General features: G+C 39.1%; 3 protein-coding genes across 3 annotated transcripts; all 3 read left to right on the top strand.

The window, feature by feature from the left end:
• Positions 1-315: 315 nt before the first annotated feature.
• gga3a (golgi associated, gamma adaptin ear containing, ARF binding protein 3a) lies at positions 316-12,932 on the top strand. The gene is made up of 17 exons (XM_034203517.1): positions 316-570; positions 1,124-1,208; positions 1,345-1,420; positions 1,511-1,609; positions 1,700-1,823; positions 1,948-2,051; positions 2,730-2,810; positions 3,083-3,220; positions 3,845-3,926; positions 5,251-5,376; positions 6,596-6,802; positions 6,893-6,966; positions 7,312-7,724; positions 9,059-9,306; positions 10,368-10,537; positions 10,725-10,835; positions 11,223-12,932. The coding sequence occupies exons 1-17, from the start codon at positions 534-536 to the stop codon at positions 11,331-11,333; spliced, it is 2,286 nt and encodes a 761-aa protein (XP_034059408.1). The 5' UTR covers positions 316-533; the 3' UTR covers positions 11,334-12,932.
• A 618-nt stretch (positions 12,933-13,550) lies between these two features.
• Positions 13,551-16,345, top strand: sumo2a (small ubiquitin like modifier 2a). The gene is made up of 4 exons (XM_034203587.1): positions 13,551-13,671; positions 14,575-14,706; positions 15,210-15,281; positions 15,867-16,345. Exons 1-4 carry the CDS (start codon positions 13,651-13,653, stop codon positions 15,930-15,932), a joined length of 291 nt encoding a protein of 96 aa, XP_034059478.1. The 5' UTR covers positions 13,551-13,650; the 3' UTR covers positions 15,933-16,345.
• A 912-nt stretch (positions 16,346-17,257) lies between these two features.
• jpt1a (Jupiter microtubule associated homolog 1a) lies at positions 17,258-27,397 on the top strand. Its single transcript, XM_034203276.1, has 5 exons — positions 17,258-17,462; positions 19,072-19,214; positions 25,251-25,342; positions 25,519-25,546; positions 25,888-27,397. The coding sequence occupies exons 1-5, from the start codon at positions 17,407-17,409 to the stop codon at positions 26,019-26,021; spliced, it is 453 nt and encodes a 150-aa protein (XP_034059167.1). The 5' UTR covers positions 17,258-17,406; the 3' UTR covers positions 26,022-27,397.
• Positions 27,398-27,430: the final 33 nt, after the last annotated feature.

Raw genomic sequence — 27,430 nt, forward strand, 5'->3', positions numbered from 1 at the left:
TAATCAAAACGTATAATATAGCCTACCATTCTAAAATGGCTGAATTTGCATAATGAGTAGCCTACTTTTACTTTTGGTACTTTTAGTATATTTCGATGCTAATACTTTTATACTTTTACTTAGTTAACATTTTTAATGCAAGTATTTTAATTGTAACAAAGTATTCATACACTGTGGTACTTCTACTTTTACAATATCTGAGTACTTCTCCTACCTCTGCTATTATATTATTAGGCTACGTATTAAATCTCTACTACTCTATCCAGACTAATGAGAAACAAGTATTTAGACGTTGAAATCAAACACAAAATAAACGATAATTTGTGAAGCAGTTTGGTAAAATGTATTTCCAATGTGCATGTTATTGTGTGTTCGTGAAAAGAACAATATTATATTGTCGTAAACAAAACATTATTATTAACTTGAACGAAATTCTTGCAATTACTTAGCAAGCAGTATCAGCAGCTCCCATTTGTCCGACGCGACTTGAAGGCAGCGCGAGTCACGCGTTGTTTGCCTCACAGAGAGCAAACATGGCGGAGGATGGAGAATCGCTGGAGTCCTGGCTTAGTAAGTACACTGTTAAACTCTTATTTAATCTCGTTTATTCACATAGAGATGTGCACTCATGTACTGTGCTGCCGCTGGTGTCCGACACAGTAGTTTGACTCACATGACATCGCTGAAACTCAAGAGTATAGTGCTAATTCGTCTGTGTTGTCAGAAAGTGGCTAACACACTGCTGGTAGTACCTGATGGATGTAGCTAGCCAAACTCAGCTTGGATGTTTGCTTTATACTGCTGGATTTGTAGTCGGTATGTTGTAATGCTGGCACAAATTAAGTTATTATGCTGGTGAACCACACACGGCTTTGCATTGGCTTACCTAGGGCTGTTGTAAACACCTCCAGGCTTTAGCTTATCTAAGTGCAAACAGGTCTTTCAACAATGTATGTAAGAATACCAGAACACGGTGGATAAAAAACAGTCTGGGTTGCTTATTGAGCGAGTTTAATTTTGTATCACAAAGCTCCTGCCTGTGTTGTGAACCTGTAGATAGATACACATATTGCTAATGTACTGTAAGAGCATGAGAGATCATATTATTTTATTTTTTCCCCAGATAAAGCCACCGGCCCTTCCAACAGACAGGAAGACTGGGAGTTTATAATGGGATTCTGTGACCAAATCAATAAGGAACTGGAAGGGTATGGTCATTAACCAATCACAATCTCCCCCCTAATGTGGAGTCACGTCCATCTAATGTTGCTAATATGCGTTAGCAACAGTTAGTGCAGACTTTAAGTGGTTTGTATTAATGAGTTTTTGTTCTTCATTTTATAGCCCTCAAATATCCGTTAGACTGCTGGCTCACAAGATTCAGTCGCCTCAGGAATGGGAGGCGATACAAGCATTAACGGTCTGTAGTAAAATAACTTCACTTGAATTCAAAAACAAACTCTTCATAGGGGAGAAAATATATTTATCTCTGGTTGTTTTTCTTTTCTAGGTTCTCGAGGCTTGTATGAAAAACTGCGGGAGACGTTTTCACAATGAAGTTGGGAAATTTAGATTTTTAAATGAATTAATTAAGGTGGTTTCACCCAAAGTAAGTATCATAGATGTCAATGTAATGGTGATATGTTTTCTTGAACTGAAGTTTGGTGTCATTCTAAAGCTGTGAATGTTCATTTCTCAGTATCTAGGAGATAAAGTATCAGAGAGAGTGAAGACTAAAGTGATCGAGATGCTGTACAGTTGGACCCTGTCTCTACCAGATGAAACAAAGGTCTTTGAAGCGTATGAAATGCTGAAGTCACAGGGTGAGACTCTTTTTAAATTGTTAAAATATGCTGGTGAGGATTTGGACACAATATGATTGCATAACAGTGACATCCAAAAATAATACACCCTGCTTTGATGTGTTTGTTGTCATGTTTACTTTAGGTATTGTCTTAACTGACCCAGAAATCCCTCTCGATGCTACATTAATACCGTCTCCTTCTCCACGACCCAAGAATCCTGTGTTTGATGACGAGACGAAGAGCAAGGTAAGAGTTATTATTTTGGGATGTGAACACTGCAACTCGCTCACTGTTCATGACTCTCTCTTGTTTTATCTATTTTATAGATGCATAGTTTTAATGCAGTGTTTATTGGCCCAGTGTAGATAATGTTCCTCTGTAGTTGAAGGTTCAAGGCGCCTGCGTATTTTTGCCGTATCTCTAAAATCATCAGTAATGCAAAATAGTTTGACATTTTTGGAAAGACCATTTTATGAGAATTGTAATCCTTAAAAAATGTGCGTAATCTACCAGCAAACTTTCATAGCGATATACTTTCATGTTTTGTTCATTTTTTTATGAGAGTTGTTATGCCAGGAATTTCTCACAAAATACTGTCCACTGAGAGGCTTTAAAGGATCAAAAGTTGTTTCTTTATTGACTTCTATAGCTTGTTTTATTACTTATTGAAGATTGTGGCTTTCCACAGAAAAAAAGATACATCATATTTAATGTGTATACACGACACTAAAAAGAGCTCATGTTTTTCTTATTGCTCTAATACCTCACTGGTTACGTCACAGCGAAACAGGTCACGACTGAATGTTGACTGCAGTTGATTTATGAGTTAATTTTGTTTTTTCAGATCTGAGAGGTTGTATGGCTTTGCTGTTCGTGTCTGGACAAACTGTGGGAAATGAGTTTTGAGAGTTTTTTTCTCTGCAGAGATTAGCTGAGCTGCTGAAGAGCAAAAAACCTGAGGATCTGCAAGAGGCCAATCGGCTCATCAAGAACATGGTTAAGGAGGTGTGTCAGTATCAAATGATTGATGATGATGGTTACTTCCCCCCCCCACCCCCTTAACCTGTCTGCCTTTTTTCCCCTACTCCCCCCCCCCCCCTACCCGACTTGTAAAGCGACCTTGGGTTTCCTGAAAGGCGCTATAAAAATATTATTTATTATTTATTATTTAAAAATTGCTGTTTTTAATTCATTTTCTGAGGCTTTCTTATGGAAAAATTGGAATTTAATGTCAGACACATTTAATGAGTGCTATTAACAAGTGCTCCTTTCCCCAGGACGAAGTCAGAACACAGAAAGTGACGAAGCAGAAAGGCACACTGGAGGCCGTAAATACCAGCGTCAAACTCCTTAACGAGATGCTTGCTCACTTCAGCCCGAACGACTCCACGGATGGAGACAAGGAGCTCATTAGGGTTTGTTCAAAAATGACCTTTTAGAAACATGTAAAAACTTGGCTGTGCAGCCCCAAAGCAGTCCAAAGGCATTTAGTGCTACTACATCTAAACTTGCAGCAGTAAATGAAAACGGCATAATTCTGAGACTCTTCGTTAAAAGTGGGTAGGTAACATTGAAGAAGTCAGCAAGAATAAGCTTTTTTTTTAATTATCTAACCAAAGCCCAGCCTAGTGTTGTCAAGTCTTTCATTAAAAGTAGCTGGCAGCATTGGTGCAAAAGTTGCTTAATCTAGTGTAATAGTGGACAGTGTGGTGCCAGAGCTACCATATTGGTCACTTCTTTTTTTATATTGATTGCTGTCTGTATGTTAAGAGTGAAAATTAATATTAACCAAGCTAGCTTGAATTGCCAGATTTGTTTAAGAATGATTCAAGTGAATACATGTAAAATATAAAGTAAACTGCCCTAAGTAATTACAAATATATAATACATTTTCATAGTAAATAATAACACACTAAATAAAGTCTTAGTTGACATATTTTATTTAAGAGAAACACTTTTCTTTTCATATCCTAAGACACAGCAGTTTCTGAAATGAGATTCAAGGTATGAATATACTGTGATTTCTAATTCTCTCCTAGGAGCTGTATGCTGATTGCGACAAGCTCAGGCAAGCCGTGTTTCAGCTCGCTACTGAGACGGAAGATAATGACAGCAGCTTGGGTAAGAAATCCTGTCATTTTGCCCGTAGAGCAGGGGTGGGGAACCTTTTTCCTCTCAAGGGCCATTTCAATTTTTTCAACATCCTCAGAGGGCCGTACAAATGATTGACCTCTGCTTAAAAATACTCAAATCACAGCCCGTTCATTTCACCTTTCTTTCATGCTGTGCAAAGAAAAAGCAACCTCTTAATCCAGATATCTTACCATGACTCGTGCATGCATGCACGTGCACGGTTGTGGCATGACCACCAAAATAGAAAGATATAGACACAAGATGTGCGCAAATGTATTTAGTTTCCTATCCATGTGAACATGATTTAAGTGTGGGGGGGGGGCCCAACCTCCTCTAGAGGGGTCCAGGGGCATGCTCCCCCGGGAAGATTTTTTATATTGAAGTTAAAAGCATCAATCTGGTGCACTTTGAGAGCAACATTAAGAGATCTATGGATACATCTCTCAACATCCATATGAAACAGAACTGTAAGCAGATTTTCTTTTTCTTTATGGATATTTTACAAATCACTCCCCTTTCAAACTGTATTCTTGTTTATTAATAACAACTTTTTTTACTGTCATATAGTATTTTATACCTGTCTACTTTATTCTCTTATTGTTTTATAACTATAATGATCATATAAAGATGTGCCTCTACCTCACTGGATGGAGAAAAAGCTTCTTATATTCGTTAGCTAACCAGATGCTAATAACAACAAAGTTATTGACTGTATGACAGATGAACAGATGGCCACTGGGCTTTCAACTAAAGACACAGCCACGCAAAAACTGCAGCATGTGTACGGCTCCTTATGGGTACTGCAATTTTTGGAAGTGCCGGAGTGACGTTCTGGTGCTCTCCGTCAGAACTGCACCCCTGTCAGACGAGACATATACCACGTGATGACACGTTAGGCTCGTGTTGTGTTCAAGGACCCTGACCTTGGCCAGGAAAAACAGGTACTCGCTTGTTTAATTTTTTTGCGGTCTATATTTGTTTAATTATTTTTTTTTGCGTGTGTTTATAAATTAATACCATACCATATTTGGCCATACCAAATGGTCTCGCGGGCCGTATATGGCCCGGGGGCTGGAGGTTCCCCACCCCTGCCGTAGAGAGTCTGATGAACTGCTCTCGCTATCCTAATTTAAGTTTGAAAGGTTTGATTAATGAATGATCATGCGGATGTAAGGCCAAAACCTGTCAGACCAGAACGGCCACTCGTCATTTTGCTCACACTGATTCTTCATTTAGGAAACACTGTGGATTTTTTTAAATAGTTGTTTATCGGTTGTAAACTGCTGTCCAACCTTTGAAATGCTCTTCTCAGGAGACATCCTGCAGGCCAGTGATGACCTCTCACATGTCATTAATTCCTATAAGAGGATTGTGGACGGACAGATCATCAATGGAGAGACCGCAGAAGCACAACAAACACAATTATCAGTCAGACAAGGTACATTTAATTAGTCTGACCAGGGATTTGTATGTCCTCTTTGTATGTTTACAGCATTATAACAAGCCTTTGGCCATTCCCTTTCTGGCATTTCTTAAGAGAAGCTTCTAGTATATGTGTTTTACAACTGATTAATGATCAATAGGCGTTCATGTAAATGATTAAAGCAAATGGTGAGACAAACATGGCATAGACCATGTTTGAAAATATATTGCCTATTACTATTATCGTTTGTCAAACCAGTGTCAACTAAGTACAGTTCATGTAAAAACTTTATTTTTTTCATGCGTCTGTTGAAGTTATACAGTGAACAATTCATGGTTCGATAATTATGTATCTAGGAATCGTTATAGATGTCCTACTGAATGAGCACAATATGAAATCACTCAGCTCTAAGTTGGAAGAAAGCTACAAATGAAATTGGTGATATTTATGTTCCCTTTAGAATGTTTGATATTTAGCAGATTGATTTTAAGTCTTTCAGAATTTCAAATTAGTTTATATTAAGCTAGTTTAATAGAAATGAATGTTAAATAGAAATCGCATATTGTGGTAACCGTTTTCTCAGTAAGTAAGGTTGAAATAGTTTCTTGTAAGAAACTGCAAATAAAATCCATTGTTCTCTACGAGAGTTTTTCATGAGTCTGTTATTATGCTGACAACTAGAGCATTGTTCAGGAAACAAACATGTATTTTGAACTTTTTAAAGTAAACATTTAGCATACACACTTTTTGAAGTCAGTTGGATCAGAAAAAAAGGATCTCAACCCTCGCTAAAGAAAAATGCCCGAAATAAATCTGCATGTCTAAATAACTTGAGGGATGAGGGATACATGTTGTTAGTTTACATACTGTATGTTAGTTTACATACTGTATGTCAGAATCTGAATCCTTAGTCCTGCAACGGGGAAATGTAATGTATTCAACAGCATATTAGTTAAAAAGAGTAGAGTTACATATTACGTTAAAAAAAGTAGGCACACGTTATTAATAATAAAAACACAATAAGTAAACGGATAAGTTCACCATGGTAAAAAAAAGTGTGTGTGTACCAGATGGGTGGACACACACAATATTGCTTTTTATTTTTGAATTATTATTTAAAAGGATGCATGGCAACGCGAGGCTCAGCATCTCAAATTGGCGATGATCTACCTTAAATTGACTACATCTTTGTTTTCTTCTCACTCCCCATGTTTTGTCTACCGGACATACTCAGGTGGCACGAACCAGTCGGAGATTCTGATTGACCTGGTGGGTCTGGACACACACAGCGTCTCTCTACCAGAGCAGCACCCCCCCACGTCATCTCTCTCTCTTCCGGCTGACCTGCTGTGTGGGTCTGCTGTTACAGACCCTCAGTCCCCCAGGCCCAGTGCCCCCTCTGCAGCCCTCTCTCTGCTGGATGAAGAGCTACTATCTTTAGGTAACGTGCAATATCATGTTTTTTCTACATGGCAGCGTTAGACATTAACTGTTTAGATTCACAAATAACCTTTTTTGTGTTCATTTACAGGCCTGAATGATCCCGCTCCTGTTCCAAGTAAATCAACGCAAGTAAACCTGGGGAATGATTTGTCATTTTTACAGGTATTTAAACTAATTGCAATAATTTGGACTAATGTTGACTTATTCTTTATTAGGATCCCCATTAGCACTAGCATTGTCTATTGTGTCCTCACACACACAAAACATACATAAAACAAAAACAAAACAAAACTGCTCATCATTTCATGCTATTTACAGTGCTATATGAAGTGAAAACTAAAATGGTCATCCAATTTTAGCTATCATAAGAAAAATACAAAGAGTTGTACATAATAATACATACATACCCACAGGCACAGTTCAATTTGACTAGCAACCTTTTGAAATGTACTTTCGACTATTATCTTAATGGTAATAGCAGTGTTTTTTTATTGCTGTGTTTTCCAGGATTCCAGTCAAGATTTGGATTTCTTTGACACCACTTTGCCTTCCAATCCTTCGTTCTCTACATCTTCACTTTATCCAGACGTTCTTTCTGTGACCGTTGCAGGAATCTCAGCCAAGTCTTCTACAAAAGCCTCTGCCTTAAGCTTCCCTGGTGCTGTTTTCTCCACTCCTCCTGTTTCTACGGCATCTGTCTCAACAACATCAATCATATTCCCACAGCCTCTCAGCTCAGTGTTGACCACCACAGCACCGGCTGCTGCTCTTCCTCAGTCCTTCATCATGGCCCCGCCTGCTTCCTGCGCCACTACTGTCTCTCCACAATGGGACTCCACTGGAGCGTCCCACACCACTTCAACTTCTCTTATTAACAATCTGCAAGACTTTGGCTTTCTGGATCTGGGCATTCCTAAAATGTGAGTAATGCGTGTGTCATGAGGAAAAACTAGGGTGGAAATGGTTAAAAACCAAAAACATGATTTGCAAAAGTAAGAAACAGTAGACACATTTGTAGAGTTTGAAGTTCGATCACATGCAATTAAATACAGTTCAGTGCAAATTCTGAAGATAAATGTTTAAATTCTGCAAGGGTGTGGCCCCCCCATCCGTATCTATTGATTTAACAGTTTAACTGCGCTTGGGACATATCCTTTGTTGTTGACATATTTTATGTTGTGGCAGTCTGAAAGGTCTTCCTGCGGGAACATAGGTCAGCAGCAATCTGTCTATCTGTCACTCATAATATATTGGATGCTGGATTATATTTAGTCTGATGCCTGCATGGGGGTCTACATTTTAAAGGCACTTTTTTGTCTATTGAGATGCTCAACAGTTTGACATTTCAACTGCTTTCAATCATAAGTTTCCAAAAGGCAGAGTGATTGGCAGGACTCCATTGCCTCCACTAAATAAGCAGTATTGTAAAAATGGCTGAGAGCAGATAGTAAATTCAGTATCAGAAACAGGTTTATTGCCAGGTAGGTTCGCACATACTAGGAATTTGACTTGATGTCATGGTGCAGACATCAAATATAAAAAAACAAGAAATCTAATATAAAACACAAAATATTTTACACCGAATAAAATACAGTTAAATAGCAATACAATAAAAATAAAGCAGGAATTTACATGGAAATAGAATGCTATGAATTAATTTTTGCATATGAAATGTGAAATCAGAATATGTGTAGAAAGGAGTATGACATTGTGTGCATTAATGTAATGCATATAGTCTATGATGTGGCAGAGCAGAGGTAAAGTGGCAGCGGGGGGGCCGGGCCTTGTTTAAGAGGCCGGTAGCGGAGGGGAAGAAACTGTTCAGGTGGCGAGAGGTTCTGGTCCCGATGGAGCGCAGCCTCCTGCCAGAGGGGAGGGGGGTGAACAGTTTGTGTCCAGGGTGGGAGGGGTCGGTCACTATCTTCCCTGCCCTCCTCAGGGTCCTGGAGGCGTGCAGGTCGTGGAGGGATGGCAGATTGCAGCCGATCACCTTCTCTGCAGAGCGGAGAATTGTGAAAGTATTGAAGAATACTGTTGAGTGTTTAAGTGCCATTGTGTTCAAAACAATGTGTTTTCCATTTGAGTAAAATCAAATGTTTTTGCATTCCACCAATGTCTAAAAAAAACCTGGTTGCAAAGTGTTTGTTTTGCTTATCTTTATCTTGTTTTTTTTACCAATGTTTGTCTGACAGTATATGTTGAGGCATTATGGGACCTGTAATATCTTTGACCAAGACTTGAATTATCCACACAGCACATCGGGGGTGATGGACGTTGGCAGCTCTCTGGTCAGGAGCGAGGATCTGCTCGTTCCTGCTCTCCCCTCTTCCAGTCTCTCCAGCACGTCCCTCATAGAAGTGATGCAAGGAGGGTCCATTCCCCCCCCGGCCAAGAGTCAGGCAGATGACAGCCCTCTGTTACGCTCGCTGTCCCCCGTCCTCCCTCTGAGCCAAGAGGTGTCCCTGGCCAATGTCTTTGTCCCTTTGGAGGCCATCAAGCCAAGTGAGTACCATATAATAAGCGCGTTTGTTTTTGTGTGTGTGCCAGTGGATTTTGATGTTCTTCAGCACAATACTTAGGATAAGGCTGACGGACAAGCGTTTGAGAGGAAATTGCTTTTTCAGCTGTGTGTGTGTGTGTGTGTGTGTGTGTGTGTGTGTGTGTGTGTGTGTGTGTGTGTGTGTGTGTGTGTGTGTGTGTGTGTGTGTGTGTGTGTGTGTGTGTGTGTGTGTGTGTGTGTGTGTGTGTGTGTGTGTGTGTGTGTGTGTGTGTGTGTGTGTGTGTGTGTGTGTGTGTGTGTGTGTGTGTGTGTGTGTGTGTGTGTGTGTGTAAAAAAAACAACTCAGATGTGTTGGGGGATATTATATCTGAAAATTACATTTTCACTGAAATGGCCAAATATTTTTCACAATGTTTCAGAGGTAGAGAGAGAATAAGGTTTGCATTGGACAGGGCAGACACACTTCAGTGCACATTTTATTTCCTTGGCGAAAAAAACAAATATGAATCTGTCCGCAGATTGTAGTGTTCAAACAGGTGGACCGCCCAGTCGTACATTTGCAATAGGCTTTACAATCTTTAAAGCTGTATAAAAATGCATTACTGGGGTACCAAAATACTTATTGGAATTGGTTGTTAGTCTTAAAGGAACATCTTTGGCCGGTCTCCCAGACCTGATAGAATACCCTGTGGAGAGGGTAAAGAGATTGAAAAGGCTTGAAGGAAAAGTTCATATGAATATAGTAGAGGTAATTTGATAAACTCTGAATATCAGAAAAAAGGCAATAGAAAGTAAAAACCCTCTGCTTTTTGAGAACATTTGATGGATGGAAAATTGAGCTGTAGCCAATAATGCCCCTTGGGGATGACATTGGCAACTTTGTGAAACTAGAAAACATGTTTATTAGGGTCTGAAAGCATTTATTATATCAGGTGCAAAATGAAAGACCTGCGTCAGAACCTACCTTTAGTGAGATGGTAAATGTAGGAGCTTGTTTATTTATAAAGACTCTAAGCTTGGTACAATTGTTGTAATAATCACATTTTGTGTGCTGTTTTTTTAGGTCAAATGTGTCCCGTTACAGCATATGACAAAAGCGGGGTCCGTGTTCTGCTGCATTTCGCCACTGACAGTCCAGCAGGTAGACCTGATGTACTGGTGATGGTGGCCTCCATGCTTAACACCGCCCCTCTGCCAGTGAGGAACATTGCTCTGCAGGCTGCTGTACCCAAGGTAAACCATTCTGTGCCTCTGTGATAAAAATGTTTCTGCATATCAAGCTACGCTGTGTGCATTTATATATAAAACATTCACATTGGCAGATGTTTGACTCATAAACTCAATATTTGACCTAAAATGAAATGATTGTGGGTGGCTACATCTTTCTAATGAATATGGAAATCTGTTCTGCTACCACCAGACGATGAAAGTGAGACTGCAATCACCCTCAGGGACAGAGCTGGCTTCTTTTAACCCGATCCTTCCACCTGCTGCCATCACTCAGGTCATGCTGCTTGCAAATCCTCTCAAGGTAAATCTTAGCCTGGAGCTATTTGTATGTTTTATACTTATTTCAAAGAACACTGTCTTACTTCAGAAGGGTCTCGATCTATCACATTGAGACAGACGAGGCAACGTGTTAACACTGCAGGAACAGAAGTCACAGGTGGCTGCTGAGTCGAGTGTGACACCTAGTGGTGAAATTCGGTATTCCGGTCTGGTCCGGTGTTAAGCTTGATATCATACTTTTACCATTTTCTAACAGTCTTACATGCCAAACAGTATACTGAGGATATAAAGACCACTGACATTAACTCTACACTTACTCTTGTGTGCTCCAGCAAGCAAACGAAACCTGCAAAGCTAAGTGTGTCCACGTGTGTGTGTGTGTGTGTGTGTGTGTGTGTGTGTTTTGCAGGAAAAGGTTCGGATGAGATACAAACTGACATTCACGCTGGGAGAGCAGCCACACTCAGAAGTGGGGGAGGTGAATGAGTTTCCACCGGCTGACAGATGGGGGGCTCTATAACTCGGCCTACCGACACTACAGGTTTTTTAGCTATTTAGTTTGTCAGTGCAGCTCAAAGTTCAAGAGAAGGGCGGTATTGGAAAATTGTTTTTAGGGAGAATTGGAGAAATACAACATATTACTGCAAAGTTCAATGGACCTTGAAAGAGATATTTCGCTTGGGATGGCCCACTGAAGTAGCCAGGCCTGTAGCATACACAAATATCCAACTAAAACGCGACAACATGGCCAGAGGTAGTTGATGTGGTGCAGTAACAAATGTTTTGAAGCAGTTAAACATGGAGGATGTTTAATTGTGAAAAACATTGATAAGGTAAATATTGCTAAACTTTATCCTTTAGGATTTTACATGTATTAATATACTTTTCTTTCTCTCATTAAATGTTCCTATTTCCCTGCCAGACAGTCTTGATATATAGCAAAAGCACATGTTGAAGGATATTGTAACCAGGGTGATACAAACATGTGATCACAACCTGCATTACACATGATTTGCTGCTGTCTGTGTATGATAACATGGTTTCACACTGGAGACATTGGACTGAAGCAGACACGAGCCCCTCTGTTGCTAAATGAGAAGCCCTCCCTGATTGACTCATTAGGAATTGTTCATCTTAGTTGACTTTCTTCAATATGCCTCACAGTAACTACTGAATACTTTTACTTGTCTTCTGAGGTCTATACTAACTCCTAGCTTAGACTTGTTGTGTTTTTTTGTCTTTAAGTATTTATTGACATGAATGTATTATTTATTTTAGTTTGGGAGGAAATTGTCAAATCTGTTACTGTCCCGTACGGTATTGCAATTGACAGCTGTATTCCTTCTGCATACACATCTTATGAAGAACACTTTCAGTATTGCAGTATGAAAGGCACAGATCAGTAGTGGGCTATCTAAAGAGGCTCTGATGTTACCAAATATTCAGACAAAATATGTTACAGAAGGAATTACGTAACATGTCACGGCTGTCCAGTCTGGATAGCATTTTAATATAAGAATGTATTTTTTCAATTGGCAAGCTTGTGCCAGACACATTTGCCCCTTTTACCTATTGGGTGCAACAAGAGATAATAGGAAGAGGGATCAATTATATACTTTAAGTGGACAAGCTTTAGGAAGTGCTGACCAATTAACAAATCAATTGCTGGAGACAAACAAATATTGCTTGACGTTAACTGAGTGCTCTGCAAAGCTTCGCCCTTGCTTCTGCTGTTAGACCATAGCGGAAACCAAACTAAAGAGCTGGGGTATTTGCTCTTGGTCAACTGTAAATGTTTAGCTTTTGTGGGGGTTTCCTATATCAAACTAGGAATATATTTCTATATTTACGTAAGCGATGATAAAAATACTGTGTATCAATAGTTAAACCTTGATGGTTAATTAAAGCATTGTGGTTACCATGTGTTCATCAAAAACTGTGACTCCTTTATTTTTGTGAGTTTGGGGATTTTAGTGCTAGACAGGAGAGTCTGCATATTTCTTATAAAACGATTTATTTGTTTTTTATTGTCATAATGAACTTGTCATGGCATATTTTTTGAAAAACGTTCTGTGCATGGGAAAATAAAGAATGAAATAAATATGTTTGTATTAAATTAGCATGTATTTTTGTGTAATTTTTCAGTGTCCACATTTTATTTTTTTCGTTTATTTGAAAATGTATTTAAAAATGGTTGTAAACCCAAAATAAGTGAAGTTAAAAGGACCTGATTACAAAACAATTACTTGCTTTCATTGTGTTGCTTGTTTTAATTGTGTGCAGGGACGAATATTAATGCAGTAGCTCATGTCCCATAATGTTGTTGAGGTGTATTTTTACTTATATAATACTTTAACTATTACAGGTAAACAATTTAAAAAAGATCTACATGTAGCAGAATGATCCCTGTCATTATTATATTCTTTATCAAAATCCTGGATTGGTATTGATGATGCATTAACATCTACAATGTTGATATTATTGCTGGTCAAGTTTTAGCTAATTGTCAGTATTTCATTACTTGTTGGTATTTGGTCATATTAGTCTTGTTATTTTAAATGTAAATCTGACAAGCAACAAATAACTATGTCCATCAAATCAATTTAGTTCAAAGCAGTGGGATATACTTTTATTCCTCAAGTAGCCTCCTATTTAATTTCTGCCAAGATTTGAACACAGGGTCCATGCAGAGGAAATACATCTTTAATACATTATATTAAAAGTGCGCTCAGTTGTTTTGGCTGTGCGCACCAACCCAAGCAAAGTGGCGCGCCGGACAAACAGCGCAGCCGCAGCATAACAGGCGCAGGCAGACAGACTCGGCAACAGCAGAAGCCATGGCAGACGAAAAACCTAAGGTGAGGAGCGGATTTTCTACCGGCTTTTATTTACAGCAATCCATATGCCATAGTTGTAGACCGTTCACTGAAATGCCACATCTGAGGCGAATTTGTCAACGCTCGCATAATTAAAGCACAAACCAGAGCAACCGCGTTAGCTAGCAGCTAGCTAGCAAGCGGGCGAAGTTAGCATAATAGGCTAACATGGCTAATGTGCCTGAGACTCAGGCTGTTCGAAATGTAAAATAGTTGCCAGAGCTTTTTAATACAATGTAACCAATACATCTTAAATGCCACTTGTGATATAGTCACTACATGCCCAGGTAACCTTTGCAAGAACCGAAGAAAAGTGAGTAACGTTGGGGAGCAGTGCACAGCAGCACCGGGCCTAAATCAATTGTTTGATACAAACCGTTAACTATCAGCGGATCTCGTATGAAATGTTCATAATCATCACCAGCAAGCGCCCGAGTGTGTCCGGATTACAGGGTTGTTAATACGTGTAATTTGTTATTGACTTCTCTGACTATTCCATTAAGCATTGTTATACATTGTAGGCCATTAAAAATGGCCATACAATTTACTTGTTTAATGCTAATGCTAAATGCTAACATTGAAGTTGTAATGTTGCTCCTTTTTCAGTGCTAGCTAATCCCCAGTCCAGTCAAAGCTAATGTAACTTAAACTGTGGTACAAATGTAAATCACACACATAATAGGATAACTTTATACATACATTTGGCTCAATTAATTGAGGTACATAATGTACATCAATCTTAAATAGTGTCTGACCAGGGGGGATATGTTTTGGTTAGGGGGTCTCATTGCACATGTTGGAGTCCACAGTTGACAAAGCATCTTGTAATTTCCTTAAATCACTTCAATCAACCTAACGTTAAACTTCTGTTTCTGTTTTTTTTAGGAGGGAGTGAAGACTGAGAACAATGAGCACATCAACCTGAAGGTGGCAGGGCAGGATGGCTCAGTGGTGCAATTCAAGATCAAAAGGCACACTCCTCTCAGTAAACTGATGAAAGCTTATTGTGAACGGCAGGTGAGACTACAAACAATTACTACAACTCCTCCAAATATGTCATATTTAACTTTGCATTGCTTGTAGCGTGAATGGTGGTTTTAAACTGGAGACCAAGGACAATAGAACATAGTTGCTTATGTGGTTTTTTTTCCATTAATGCTCATAACAAGTATTCACTAGACTCCATTGTTCTCAAATGTGCATATCAGTTTATTGTAATTCATATTTCTATTGTCTGTATTAATTAAATTGAATAAAAAAAATGATGTAAACAAAACATTGCAAAGTCAATTCTGTTATTGCATTTATGGTACTTTGCGGTTTCGCTTGCTAATTTTTCTATATTTGTTGCATAAACGTGTAACAACAATGAAAGTGGGGCTCTCAAAGAACTAAGACATGATAGCTTTGCAACATTAACTTTCATTTTGCAGCTCATGATCTGCACTTAAGTCACTAGGGTGCCCATAATGTTTCCTTTCAATATTTTAAACATAACATTTATCTTTCTGTCCACATAGGGGCTGTCAATGAGGCAGATACGATTTCGATTTGACGGTCAGCCCATCAATGAAACAGACACACCCTCGCAGGTAAGGTTTCACTGCTTTTCACCCTACTAACTCACAGGACTGCTACTTTGGAAATGTTCTGACTGTTTTCTTTGTTATAGCTATTCTTTCCAGTAAATAAATAAGTATTTCAAGAAAAGCATGTGGTGAGGCAACAGGATTTAAAAGGTCTAAAGGTCCTTCTGAAAACCAAATAACGTCATTCTTAAATGCAGAATACAAAAGTAAACAAAGTCCTCTGAACACCTGCTGTAAAGCTACTTTTTATAGTGAGACTGTCCTGAGAGTTTTCCTACTTTTGCGTCATCCCTTTCCAAACATATGTAATGTGTTACAGTTCAGATAAACAAGATCAGAGTCCAACTAATGGAGGGAAAAAATAAAACAAACTGAGTTGACAGCAGCACTAACACAGCGGCTGTCATGTTTGAGCTACTTCTGTCAAATGCTTTAATAAGGCATTAATGTGTCAAGTATGTAATACTCACGAAATATATTGTTCCACGCTAAGTCAGTTAAGTAGAAGCACTTGAATTATTTGTTTTTTTTGTCTTTTGATTTGAATACTTACAGACTATTAACTGACCTTTGAACCTTGTCTTGCAGCTAGAAATGGAGGATGAAGATACGATTGATGTGTTCCAACAGCAAACTGGTGGCTTTTCTCTTTAAAGACTGTTTCCTACAAACATCCCTACCTCCCCTTTTCATCCCTGAACATCTTTGTTATGCCCAATCTTCAAATCTTCAACTCTTCATGACCAGTGTTGATACCATCCAGTGGAATACTTTTACAAAATGCTCCAAGGCAGCGGCACAGTTAATAGATTCATCCATAATGTCATTCTTATGTCTGAACTTTGCAGTGAGATTAATGTGCTGCAGATTTTAAAAGCTTGCCATGTTGATTTTATTTCTGGAGGTTTTAAAGAAAACTCCTTGGCCCTTTTTTGTTTTTATACTTATGTCATTGGGTTTCTGATTCAGGTGGCATTTAATTATGTTCTCAATTAAAGCCTGCAGTTAAAATTCACATCTGTTGTTATGAAAATGTGTTATTGGAATAAATTGAGTTTTTTTTTAAACAAGTGTCACCGTTTTTTTTATGGATATGTTTAAGCACCTTTTTACATATAGAATGCAAATGATCAGAAACCATTAACCGCTTTACCAGAGATTGTGTAAAAGTGTAATGTTCAGGGTCAAACTAAGGTAGTTTTAATGTCATATGTAGTATAGGGGGTGAAGTTTGATTATTGTTTTCTACTTTTACTATAATACAGTAAGCCCTGCAAGTCAGCACTTCTTGTTAACTGCAAACAGGCCTGTCAACGTTTCAGTGCCTGTTATTTATCACTCCTGCGAAATAAAACTGAGCCAGAAAGGAGGACCTGCTTCCAATGAAGAGTGTAATCCCATGGTAGTTATCAATAATCCTTGTGGTAAATGAGTAGAATTTGTTTGTTCCCCAGTTATCAAATTAATGTGGCCGCCAGACAGGAGAATAATCCAAAAGTATGCCTTTGTTTAATTAATTTACCCGGATCCAATCATAGCGTAGTTTATCACGTGTTGGAGGTACGTAGGTTGAAGATTAGAAATGCCATTTAAACACAGTAACTTCTGTCGAAATGCCATTTTAAACACAGTAACTTCTGTGTCAAACCAAATATCAAACCCATGGATTATTTTACTGCATCCCTAGTACCAAACACAGGGTACCAAAGCATCTTTGGATATACTAAGAAGAATTAGCCAGAAATGAGCACCGACAGACCGGATACGCGATGTGTTTGTCATCAAAATGCGTCACTTCACAAAAGTACGGAATAGTAGAGAAATAGCTATCAATCTCCAATGATGCACTGCGTAATTAAATGCATTACACATTTGATATGATGATAAACAAACGCCCTAACCTTTTATTTAACAGGCCAATATGTTTTATTCTGAAAATTGGAGCGGAAGTGAACCACCTCCTTCTGGTCACTTGGACACTGGTGCTCTCAGACTGGAAGCAGGGTGATTATTTGGAACCACTGGCTAGGATAGACAATGATGAGGCGGTGAAGTGCAGCTAATGAAAGTGTAATTCGCGTGTATCTTTTCAGATTTATACATATTTAACGACTCCTAGTGCAACATAATGACGACGACGAAAATATATCAAGGGATGGAGCCTGGTTCTAAAAGCAGTTCCAGGTAAAAGACGACGTTCAGACAGTTACCCGTTAGCCAACATGATGCCAACAAGTCCAGCATCCTCTGACGTTATCATCAACGCTAACGTAACATGGGTTAACCTCAAAAGGAAGACTTTTAATTTCCCGAACCCTTCCTGTAATTATTGCTTTTCCAACGCGAAATGCTCGAAACTAAGCATGGGGCGGCGATGCTAGGAAAAATCTTAGTACCACACCTTCCCGTTGTGTCTGTCGGGATGGACCATTTTTTAACGTTAGCAACATAGCACACATGTGCCCTCTCTTTTGTAGAGAAGCTTCTTAGCTAGCTAGTGCAGACTAGGCAACGCTAACACGTTTGTTTAATGGACAGCTCAATTTAATAATGATATATTTCTATTTTACGTTTTTATTGTCTGAAACTAAATATGTATGGGGTGTCATTCCGTTTGGGTGGGGCCCCCGTGGTTTTCATATCAGTGATCGAGGAGACCAGTGAAGTACAATAAGACATCTTTCAGGTTTCCCTGCATGTGGCCGCATTGAGGCGAGGGCCATGTTACAGCTGGCTACACCTGACAATAACCCGGCCACATATATATGTTTCATCATAGAGATGCAGTGAAATTAATCCCACATCCGGTGATATCTCGAAGACGAAAAACTGTCAGGATAAATAAATGAACGATTGAGATTGTAGTGATGTATGAGGTTAAGAAGGTGCATTTTCAATCATATCTAGACAGTCACATTGTTAAAGGATACACTAGGCTAATGTTACAGTATGCAATTACTATTTTGTCTTACTTTTTACAATTATTTATTAAATTATCAATATTGATATACATATAACGATGTGAACAGTAAAATTGCCACCTTAAAGTATATAGCCAATACTTAGTTGTCTTGTCTTAGTTTATCAGGCACACCAAGTTCAGGGGTATAATGCAATATTGCTGCATTTACCTAGTAAAGATTTTCAAGGCTCTGGTTTGGGTGGTGTTGACTGTGTTGCATTATACTAATAAGTTTAAAACATATATAATTCTACCTTTGCTGATATAAATTGGTCTTACAAAGTATCCAAAACCGCTGCATTAATAATCACATTTCATTGTTTACATAATTCATATTTTCAGGGGAACAGCTGTAGCCCACATTCAAAACACACATAGACACATTATAGGAAATGCTTTTGTATTCCTTTAGTCACTTAAACTTAAATTTGAAACATTAATGACGTGTTTGATGTGACCTTTTTATTTTGGCAGTGACCAACTGGTCTTTCCTCGCCACTTGAGTCTGGCTGTCGAGACAAAGATACTCGACATCCACTCTGATGAGTTGAAACATCTGATAGACAAATTAAGTCATTACATTTGACCTAGGGTAGCAGGTTGTTAAATGTTGCTTAACAAAAATGTTAACCTTTGTTTATTGACACAAGTGTACAGGTGTAAACAAAAAAAGTATTTCTCACTGATTAATTCTGCACATCATTAGTCTAAACCACAGCAGCAGGTTCAAACATTTTACATTCATTTAGGATCTGGGAAAAGACTCTCCAGAACAATCAGCCAGTGTGATCCAGCTTTCCGGAACAGTTCTGACCATCTCTCTCTTTGCAGGATCTTGCGCCCTCCTGGCGGTGCCTCGAACATTTCACTTGGTCCAGATGGGGATAAGCCTCCCGTCCGGAAAAACAAGATGGCCTCCAGTGTTTTCGCTGAGCCAGAGGACCTCTATGCTAATCGGAGGAACAACCCACCAGGTACAATGTCTCTCTTCTCTAAATATTAAAGCTTATTTAGTAATTTTCAGTTCCCCTTTTTATTTTGACGAGTTATCAAAACATTTACGGATGGTGTGACTAAAAAACTAAAGCAGAACACACACACCCAATGGCGATGACAAACAAAGTAGAGAATATTGTTTTGCCTTCAAAGGAGATACAAGGTGTTCTCTTGCTGCAGAACCAAACTGATTCTCTGCTAGTCAAAACCTGAGACAGCTGAATACATAGGAATAACATTTGCTGTGCCCAGTGCTGCTTCTTAACATTACATGTGTTAGGTGCTCACATGATGAGTTGATTTCTCTTTCAATCAGTAGATATTCAGTCAATGGTGGTTCTCCATTAATCCCAACATCTGTCTACGGCCATATTTACTAGGGCTGTGTGATGGCAAGAATAAATAAATATCTCGAATCAGTTGTTGTGATTCAATAAATTACTGCAAGCAAGGCACTCATTTCATTTTTTAAATCAAATGTAAATGTTTTAAAAAGAGTCAAAAGTAATGTCAAAGTAAAAATAAGACCGCAACATGCATCAGGGTTCTTACGGTCATTAAAAACCTGGAAAAGTCATGGAAATTCAAAATGCGAATTCCAGGCTCTGGAAAAGTTATGGAAAACAATATCTTTCCCAAAGTTTTGGAAAAGTCATGGAAGTTTAACTAAAGTTGCATCAAATATAATTTATATTTTATCTAATCGCCGAAATAGTAATACTATAATGATAATAAATACTGTATCGTAATAATGAAACGTAAAAGGCATTTAACTGACGATGTGTTTTGCTGGTGAGAGATTTTAGTTGCTTTAGCGTGTAGAAGCTAGTAAGCCTACCATTTGATTTGTTTTAGATAGGCACAACATGTTTCATATGCAGACCTTATTTTCCTGTTCCATGTTCAAATAAACCATTTTCAGTGGTTCCGCTGAGAAAGAGTAATTCTTTTGGTCATGGAAAATTAGGTAAAGGTCATGGAGAAGTCATGGAAAAGTCATTGAAAACCATTGGTGAAAAAGTGTATGAACCCTGATGCATACAATCTTCTGAGTTATAAAGGTTGACTTTTCTATGCACTCAGAACAGTGGGTATTGCCTATGTATTTATTGCTGTAAAATCCAACATCAAAGTATTACATGGAGGGGGCAGATATTTTTGTAAATGTAATAGTAAATGTAAGGGAAACTTCTGCAGCAATGGAGAGTCAGGACTCAGATGCGGCTTTCACACCAGTGCTTTTCCCTTTCTAGCTCCGAGCTAGAGCTTTTCTGGTTCAGCTCCGGTTTCCCTTTTCTGCTCCCGCTCTGTTCACACCGCCCAGCACCCGACTGGTGCTGCCGCTGCTGCGTCATGACGTCACCGTTTACATCGCTGATTTGCTCCCCAACGGCATTACGGCGCTCACAACAACGGGGAACTGCGTCGGGTCGATGATCGTGTTGCTTTTAATCACACGAAGCCAGATTAAATTGAATAACGACTTCTCCAACCTTATACTTTGCTCCAGAGTGCCGTGGTTCATTGTTTATTAATGTGTTTCTGCAGCATTTACCGACCGCTGCAGTGTTGGCTGCTCTTCCACGGGAGTTTATTCTCCCCCGTTAGCTCCCGGTTAGCTCACACTGCAGCGGCCGCTGTAAAGTATTCACTGTCCGACTCACACAAGCAGCTTATACATATCCCCAGTTCCCCTTAGCCTAAGTGAATGTGTGTCAGTCTGAATTGACGCTGTTTGGGATCACAACGCTGTTATGAAAGTTTCTCTGGTATAAAATGGGTGATGTTAGCATAGCAACCGAAGCTAAACTGACTACTTGCTATTGCTATCCTATTGTGGCATAAACCGTTTTCTACAGGCACATTTTACCGGCGTATTTTTATTATGATTCTACTTGTGATAGTCGGACACGACAACCTGTGCAGCCCATGTATTGATTCCATCCGATAGCTGCTATAATACAAAACAAAACGTCTGCCTCTCTCCACAATGATCAATAACAATGAACGGATGGTCAAAGTAAGATACAAATAAACAGAATCACACGAAGCCTGGTTAGTGTTGCCTGACTTTATAAAGTGTGTTTATAAGCACTACTGCTTGTAGGCAGGCATGACAGTCGACCCATGTTCAGGAGAGGAGGGTTTAGTTTCCTGCACGCCTCGACGTAAGAGAGACGTAAGCGACGCCACCTCTTAGCTCCGAAGCTCTTGCCTCTAGACCGACAATTTTTTGGAGCTGGAAGTGAACCCGATTCCGGAGCTAAGAGCCGGCGCCGCTGCGGTGTGAACAGGAAAAAACCGGCGCTTTTCAGGCTCCAGCTCCGAGCCGGAGCTGAAAAAGCGCTGGTGTGAAAGGGGCAAGAGAGACACGAGGAGAGTTGGAGCTTTGATGTCAAACAATGATAGTTTATTGCAAGGATACGGCCGGAGAATTCATATCACAAGTCACAGCAGCAAAAGGTTCTGACTGCACGGGTGGGTTGTCATGTCAATTCTGATCAGCCTATCTCTCGATAGCCCTTTTAACTAGTTTACAGAGAGTTAATGAGCATATTGAGGGAGGCGTAAACATCTGTGGAGCTTAGAAAGCCAGCGTTCCCACAGCCGTAAACCATTTGACCGAGAGTTGAACTGGTTTATCAAGATAGCTGGAGCCTCCCATTCCTTAAGAGAGATAACAGAGCCAGGGTTTGGTCGTAAACGTCAACAGGCAATAAGGTTAAATATCTTAGGAGTAAGGAAGAATTATTCTTTGACACTTAGGAATAAGGAAGAAATATTCTCTAACAGTAAAAGTATGTTTTTCTTCTAAGTCTTAAACTCCTACAGAGGATATTTATTGAAACTCTACATGGTAACAGGCTGAACGCCTACTGAAGCTTCCTTACATTCCCCCTGACATTTCCTTCTTCCTCCTTACTTCCCTCGCAATACATTACATCAATGAGCTTTTGTCCTGACTGTAATTAAGTATTTTACGACTAGGATCATAGTTTTTCTTTTTTTAACCAACCAATTTCCTCAAACACAATACGAAACCTTCTAATATTGCTTTTATTTTCACTTTATAAACACATTCTCACACAAATGAGGCCTTCATCTACTGTTCAAACAAACGCTGTATGCGGAAAGTAGTGAACAAAAATATACCGTATTTTCCTGTAAAATAATAAAAAAGGAATTGCTAATGTTAAAATCAGTATTTAAAAACAGATTTTAAGAACAGCACTTGGGTTAATGTACTTATTTACTTTTAACCTCCATTAACTTCACTGTTGACAATAAAAACAAAGTTCCTGCAGACCAGAACGTTTGATTTGAGCATCAAATGTAAATATAATATAGCTTACTTTTAAACCAAAGTCAAAGTCTGTCAGCAGGACCTACTTGAAAAATGTTGTGTGTCGATGGAATGACATTTCAAAAATATCAAAAGGCGACATATAAATGGTATGATCTGATCTACCAATTCAGTATACAAGTGTGACCCAGATGCATTTACAATAGAAACAGTGTCAAGGGAATGGATCCCACCAAGAAATAAAGATTGCATTATATTAATTCCAAATTCTCAGCTCATGAGAAAAATGTGCTCCAAAAACGATTTGACCTTTTGTGGGCAATACGCCTCAGTCCATTAAGCGGTGACGCAGTACTCAGTAGTTTATTGCGGGATAATCCTACATGCTGTGCGGATAAGAAAAATAAGTTAAAATGGATCTCCAAATATACTTGGGAGGCAATTAATATACCTAGGTGGTCCATGTGTGGTTTATATCAGGGAAACACTAACATTGGCTGGCCTTGTTTAGATAAGGACCGGAAATAAGCCTAGGATCAAAAACTAAGCCAAAACAGACATGAAGAAAAAGCAGCAGGAAAGGAAATTGAATTCTTTTTTTTTTATTAGACCATGTGAGTTATTGTCAGAAACCCATTTAATAAGAAAGTGGAACCTCCAAAATCGAAAGGACAAAAAGACAATGGAGTAAATGTAGGAGGTACTTGCGTACGAGGAAATGTCCAGCATAATGTGGGTCATCCCATTAGGTCAGTGGAATGCATTTGTCCCACAAACAATATCCCCAGTTGTGTTTTAATCGTTTCTGGGAAATACCTCATACCATGGAAGGCAATGCTCTTGCATTTCATTTTGACATTTTAGTGCTTTTTGTTTACTCTTTTGAAAAAATTGTAGAAACAGCTTTATTTCCTGCGATCATTTGATAACCAAAACAAATGCCCTGCTAATGGAGCTTAAAGGTGGGGTAGGTACGTTTGAGAAACCGGCTCGAGATACACTTTTTGTTATATTCCATGGAATGCTCTTAACATCCCGGTAGCAATGAATATCTGAAGTGCTTTGACAAAAAATCCATTAAAAAATGTCATCTGTGGAACCCGTAATACTGGTCGGCTAAACGGATTGGATTGCCGACCGGTCTGTCAGCCTTCCATCTCGTGCACGCACAAATGTATCTCGTGCCCTCATTGGGCGTGCCGTCATTGGGCGTGCATTGCAGCAGTACTTCGATGACTCGCCAGCAACAGGCGGCCACTTTCACCAGTCTGCTGACGTCATGTGCGCGTTCATGTGTGTTGGAGGAGGTGCTCTGTAAGGAAGTCTGAAGGAAGGGGCGGATTCTTTTCGGCTGTGTACTTTCAAATTTTAGTGCACTCGAGCCGGTTTCTGAAACTTACCTACCCCACCTTTAAGCTTCAATGTAAATGTTGCATATTCACCAGCCATTAGAGCAGGGGTGTCCAAACTACTACCCGGGGGCCAAATGCGGCCCGCGGACCATTTTGAATCGGCCCTCAGCAAATTCTAAAAGTATAATGTAATACGGCCCACAAATGAAACTTGTGCTTGTGTTATATTGTACTTCTTAAATATATATGTACAAATTGTTGTGGAAATATTTTCCAAGGCCCATAACTTTGACCCAGTGTATCAGTTCAAACTGTCCTGACTGAGCACAGGCACCTGTAACCTTGGCTGCTGTGCTCTCAGTGTTTTGTCTCCCTGTTCCTGTCTGTTGGCGTCAGCTGATAGAGGTGTTATCATTCTATCTTGTTATGCAGCATGTTGATGATGCTCTCTGAACTAGCTAAATACAGGGGTCTGGGGTAGAGTTCTTCAGAATTGACGTGGCAACTCTACCGTGAAGTCAGAACCTCTGACTCTTGGACTTGTGATGTGAATCCTCCGGCCGTTAACTCCAAATAAACCATCATGTGTTTGACATCAAAGCTACTGCTCTTCCCGTGTCTCCTTCCTGAGTCGGTGACTCCCACTGCATAGCTACACAGAAGTTTCCTCTACACAAATATATTACACAGTAGTATTCATGTGTTAATAAGCCCACTTTTCAAATAAATTCAGTCAATTAAAGTTGGAAACATTTTCTACATATTTCCCCTTATTATAAGCAAACTGAGGGATGAGCTACCAACAAGATAAATGAAACCCTATGGAGAGCTGTGATATAGGCTGTTTTTTTCTCAAGGCATTTTCAAGTATCAAGCATAATTTACCTACATTTGATCAATTTTCCTGACGTATAACTTAACTTATGAGGCAATGTACATCTAGTGACTGGCCCAGCCCTTCCTATATTTTTCTGTATGTGGCACTCGGTGAAAAAAGTTTGGACACCCCTGCATTAGAGCAATGTATGATTTTTAGTTGATACACTGCCCTTAGATCAGGAACATTGTAATTATTTTACGAGTAATATCAAATTAAAGGAAATGTTATATGCTCTAGTAACAACGCATTGTTTCTGATAGCTATAATGGTTTTCATCAACAAAAAGTATTGTACTTGCCAATGGTAATTTACTCAGTTTAGCCAAACCTATTTGGTTGAGGAAATGTATCATACAGTACAATGATCAGATCAGTACATTTGTCTGTGTAAAATAATTGAGAATGTATTACATTTAATCTTTGCACCTACTGTGTAATGGCATTTTAATCTGAGCAATCATGTGTCCTTGTTCTTCCAGGTGGGAAGCCCACAGGTGTGCTTTGTGGAGAACCGTCAGCCCCCCGGAGGAGAGGAGGGAACCAGGGCAGCAGCCCCTCCGCAGACAATCCCGTAAGATCACGCATGAGATCATGAGCTTTGGTAGTTAAAAATGAAGTGAAACCTTAGGGCAAGCAAACATATAGGGAAGCAAAAGAAGAAGAATGTATATTTGTCTGTCTTCATCTTCCCTTATTGTCCCACAAAGGCCACTTGTGTATTCATTTCTGACTTTCTTTCTTTTTTAGGACGGTGAAAATTATCAATTTGATTATGGTAAGCAACTGTTATTTTCTGGTCACATCACACAGTTTTACCTCTGGTTTTATAGACTGTAAAACAGGGTCCGATATTACATACAACATTTGGATAAATATCTCAAATACAACACGCATACATTGTTTATACGTGTCATAGAAATAGATGTTACAGTAGTGATAGTCAAATTCTATTTCTATGGTACCTGTACACATACATACAGTCATTGCCTGTGCATAAACACATACATATAACCACACGCAAACACATCTATTTTTGTGACAAGTCCATGGTGAATTTTCCACTGTTAATGTTTTGAATTGGAATAAATTGTCGCCTATTTCCCTGCATATGTTTAGACAACAGTGCCCCGGAGCCTGAAGCGGTTGCAGAACAGAAGGAAGAGAGTCCTCCAGCAGACGATACTGCCGGGGTAAATCCCTCTGGCCGTAGAAATCCCCCTGGCGGAAAGTCCAGCCTCATCCTAGGATAAATCCCTAATGACCCCCCCGTACCCCCTTCATCTACTCATCTCTGAACTTGTCTCTATTTTAATTATTTATTTTTTAACAAGGAATACCGTCCCATTTGCCTGTACTGCAGTAATTGTTTCTGATGTCCAACAGACACCAGTTACCTTCACACCCCCAAGTGCATTGTTTTGATACTTCTTTTATTAAGGTCGTTTTGTACTGTTTTTTATTGTTTGTTTGTTTTGACAGAAGCACTTTATGTATTTCTATGGACATGTTTCAAATAGTCTGCCTTTGCCCCTGTTACGCATTAGACATGGCAGACAGGGTACAAGGATCATATTTCTCTTATCAACAAATTATGAATTCATCTCCCCCTGATTATTTAAGACAGCATGAGCTGTACGTAATTATACAAGCAGTTTCCAGAACACAAGCAACTTCAAAAGCTGTCACTTTTGCACTGTGTTCAGTTTTGATCCATCTTGCATGCACGTCTAGTCTGTAAAGTATGAATGTGAGAAGAAACGTAACTGAAGATTTTTTATTGATTTAACCTGTTTATTTTTCTGTGGAATAATTGTTGTATTGTTGTTGCATGAAGTTGGAATCGTTCTACTGATTATATTATCATCCACTAAGGAGCCAAATAGGAGTCACATAAATTACTGTTATTGTGATCTGAAGGATGCAAACATTAGTCTTCAGATGAGTACTGTAGGTCCCATGTCAGGTAACTGAATTGGAATAAGCCCTTTTTATATTGTAGTCACTAGGCCTAGATAACTGTAACCCCAGTGCCGGTTTTGAGTGCCCCATGTTTTTATAGGTGATTTTACTCTACAACAAAGTGTGCCTGTTTTGTGTGTTAGGCTACAGCATCAAACAAGGTTGGGTTTCAAGATTTGCATCCGACGTGTATCAACAAGGCCTAGGTTTTCCATTGTGGGTCGATGGAATGTTGTTGGTCATGAAGTGTTTCTTGTAAACCCATCCTAGATTTGAAAAGTGACCTTATGAAAGCTCTGCCTTTTTTCTATGTTCAACACTACTTTTATTTTGTCTATTATTCTTCTCAATGGAATTATAGAAAAAATATTTTTGTACATTTCATTGTCGCATTATTTAACCAAAATTCAAACTCCCTCCTGCTTCTGTCTTGTTGAGTCACGTGTGTGACTGCCGTATCAACCTGCCGTCATGGCAGACGACCTACATTTCAGGTACATGAAATGTAATTTCTGTGGTGTCTATTTTTAACGTCTGTTATGATGCAAGTTATCTCTGTTTGCATCTTATATCAGTTCCTGTTGCTGGATGTAAGTCACTGCAGAAAATTGAAATTAAGAAATGGCACAAGTGTTAAAGAACATTAAATAACAATTTTGACCATGTTTTCTGTGTTTGTTGTACCTTTTTTAAATGATTA

This window comes from Gymnodraco acuticeps, unplaced genomic scaffold, assembly GCF_902827175.1.
Source record: "Gymnodraco acuticeps unplaced genomic scaffold, fGymAcu1.1, whole genome shotgun sequence".
Taxonomy (NCBI): domain Eukaryota; kingdom Metazoa; phylum Chordata; class Actinopteri; order Perciformes; family Bathydraconidae; genus Gymnodraco; species Gymnodraco acuticeps.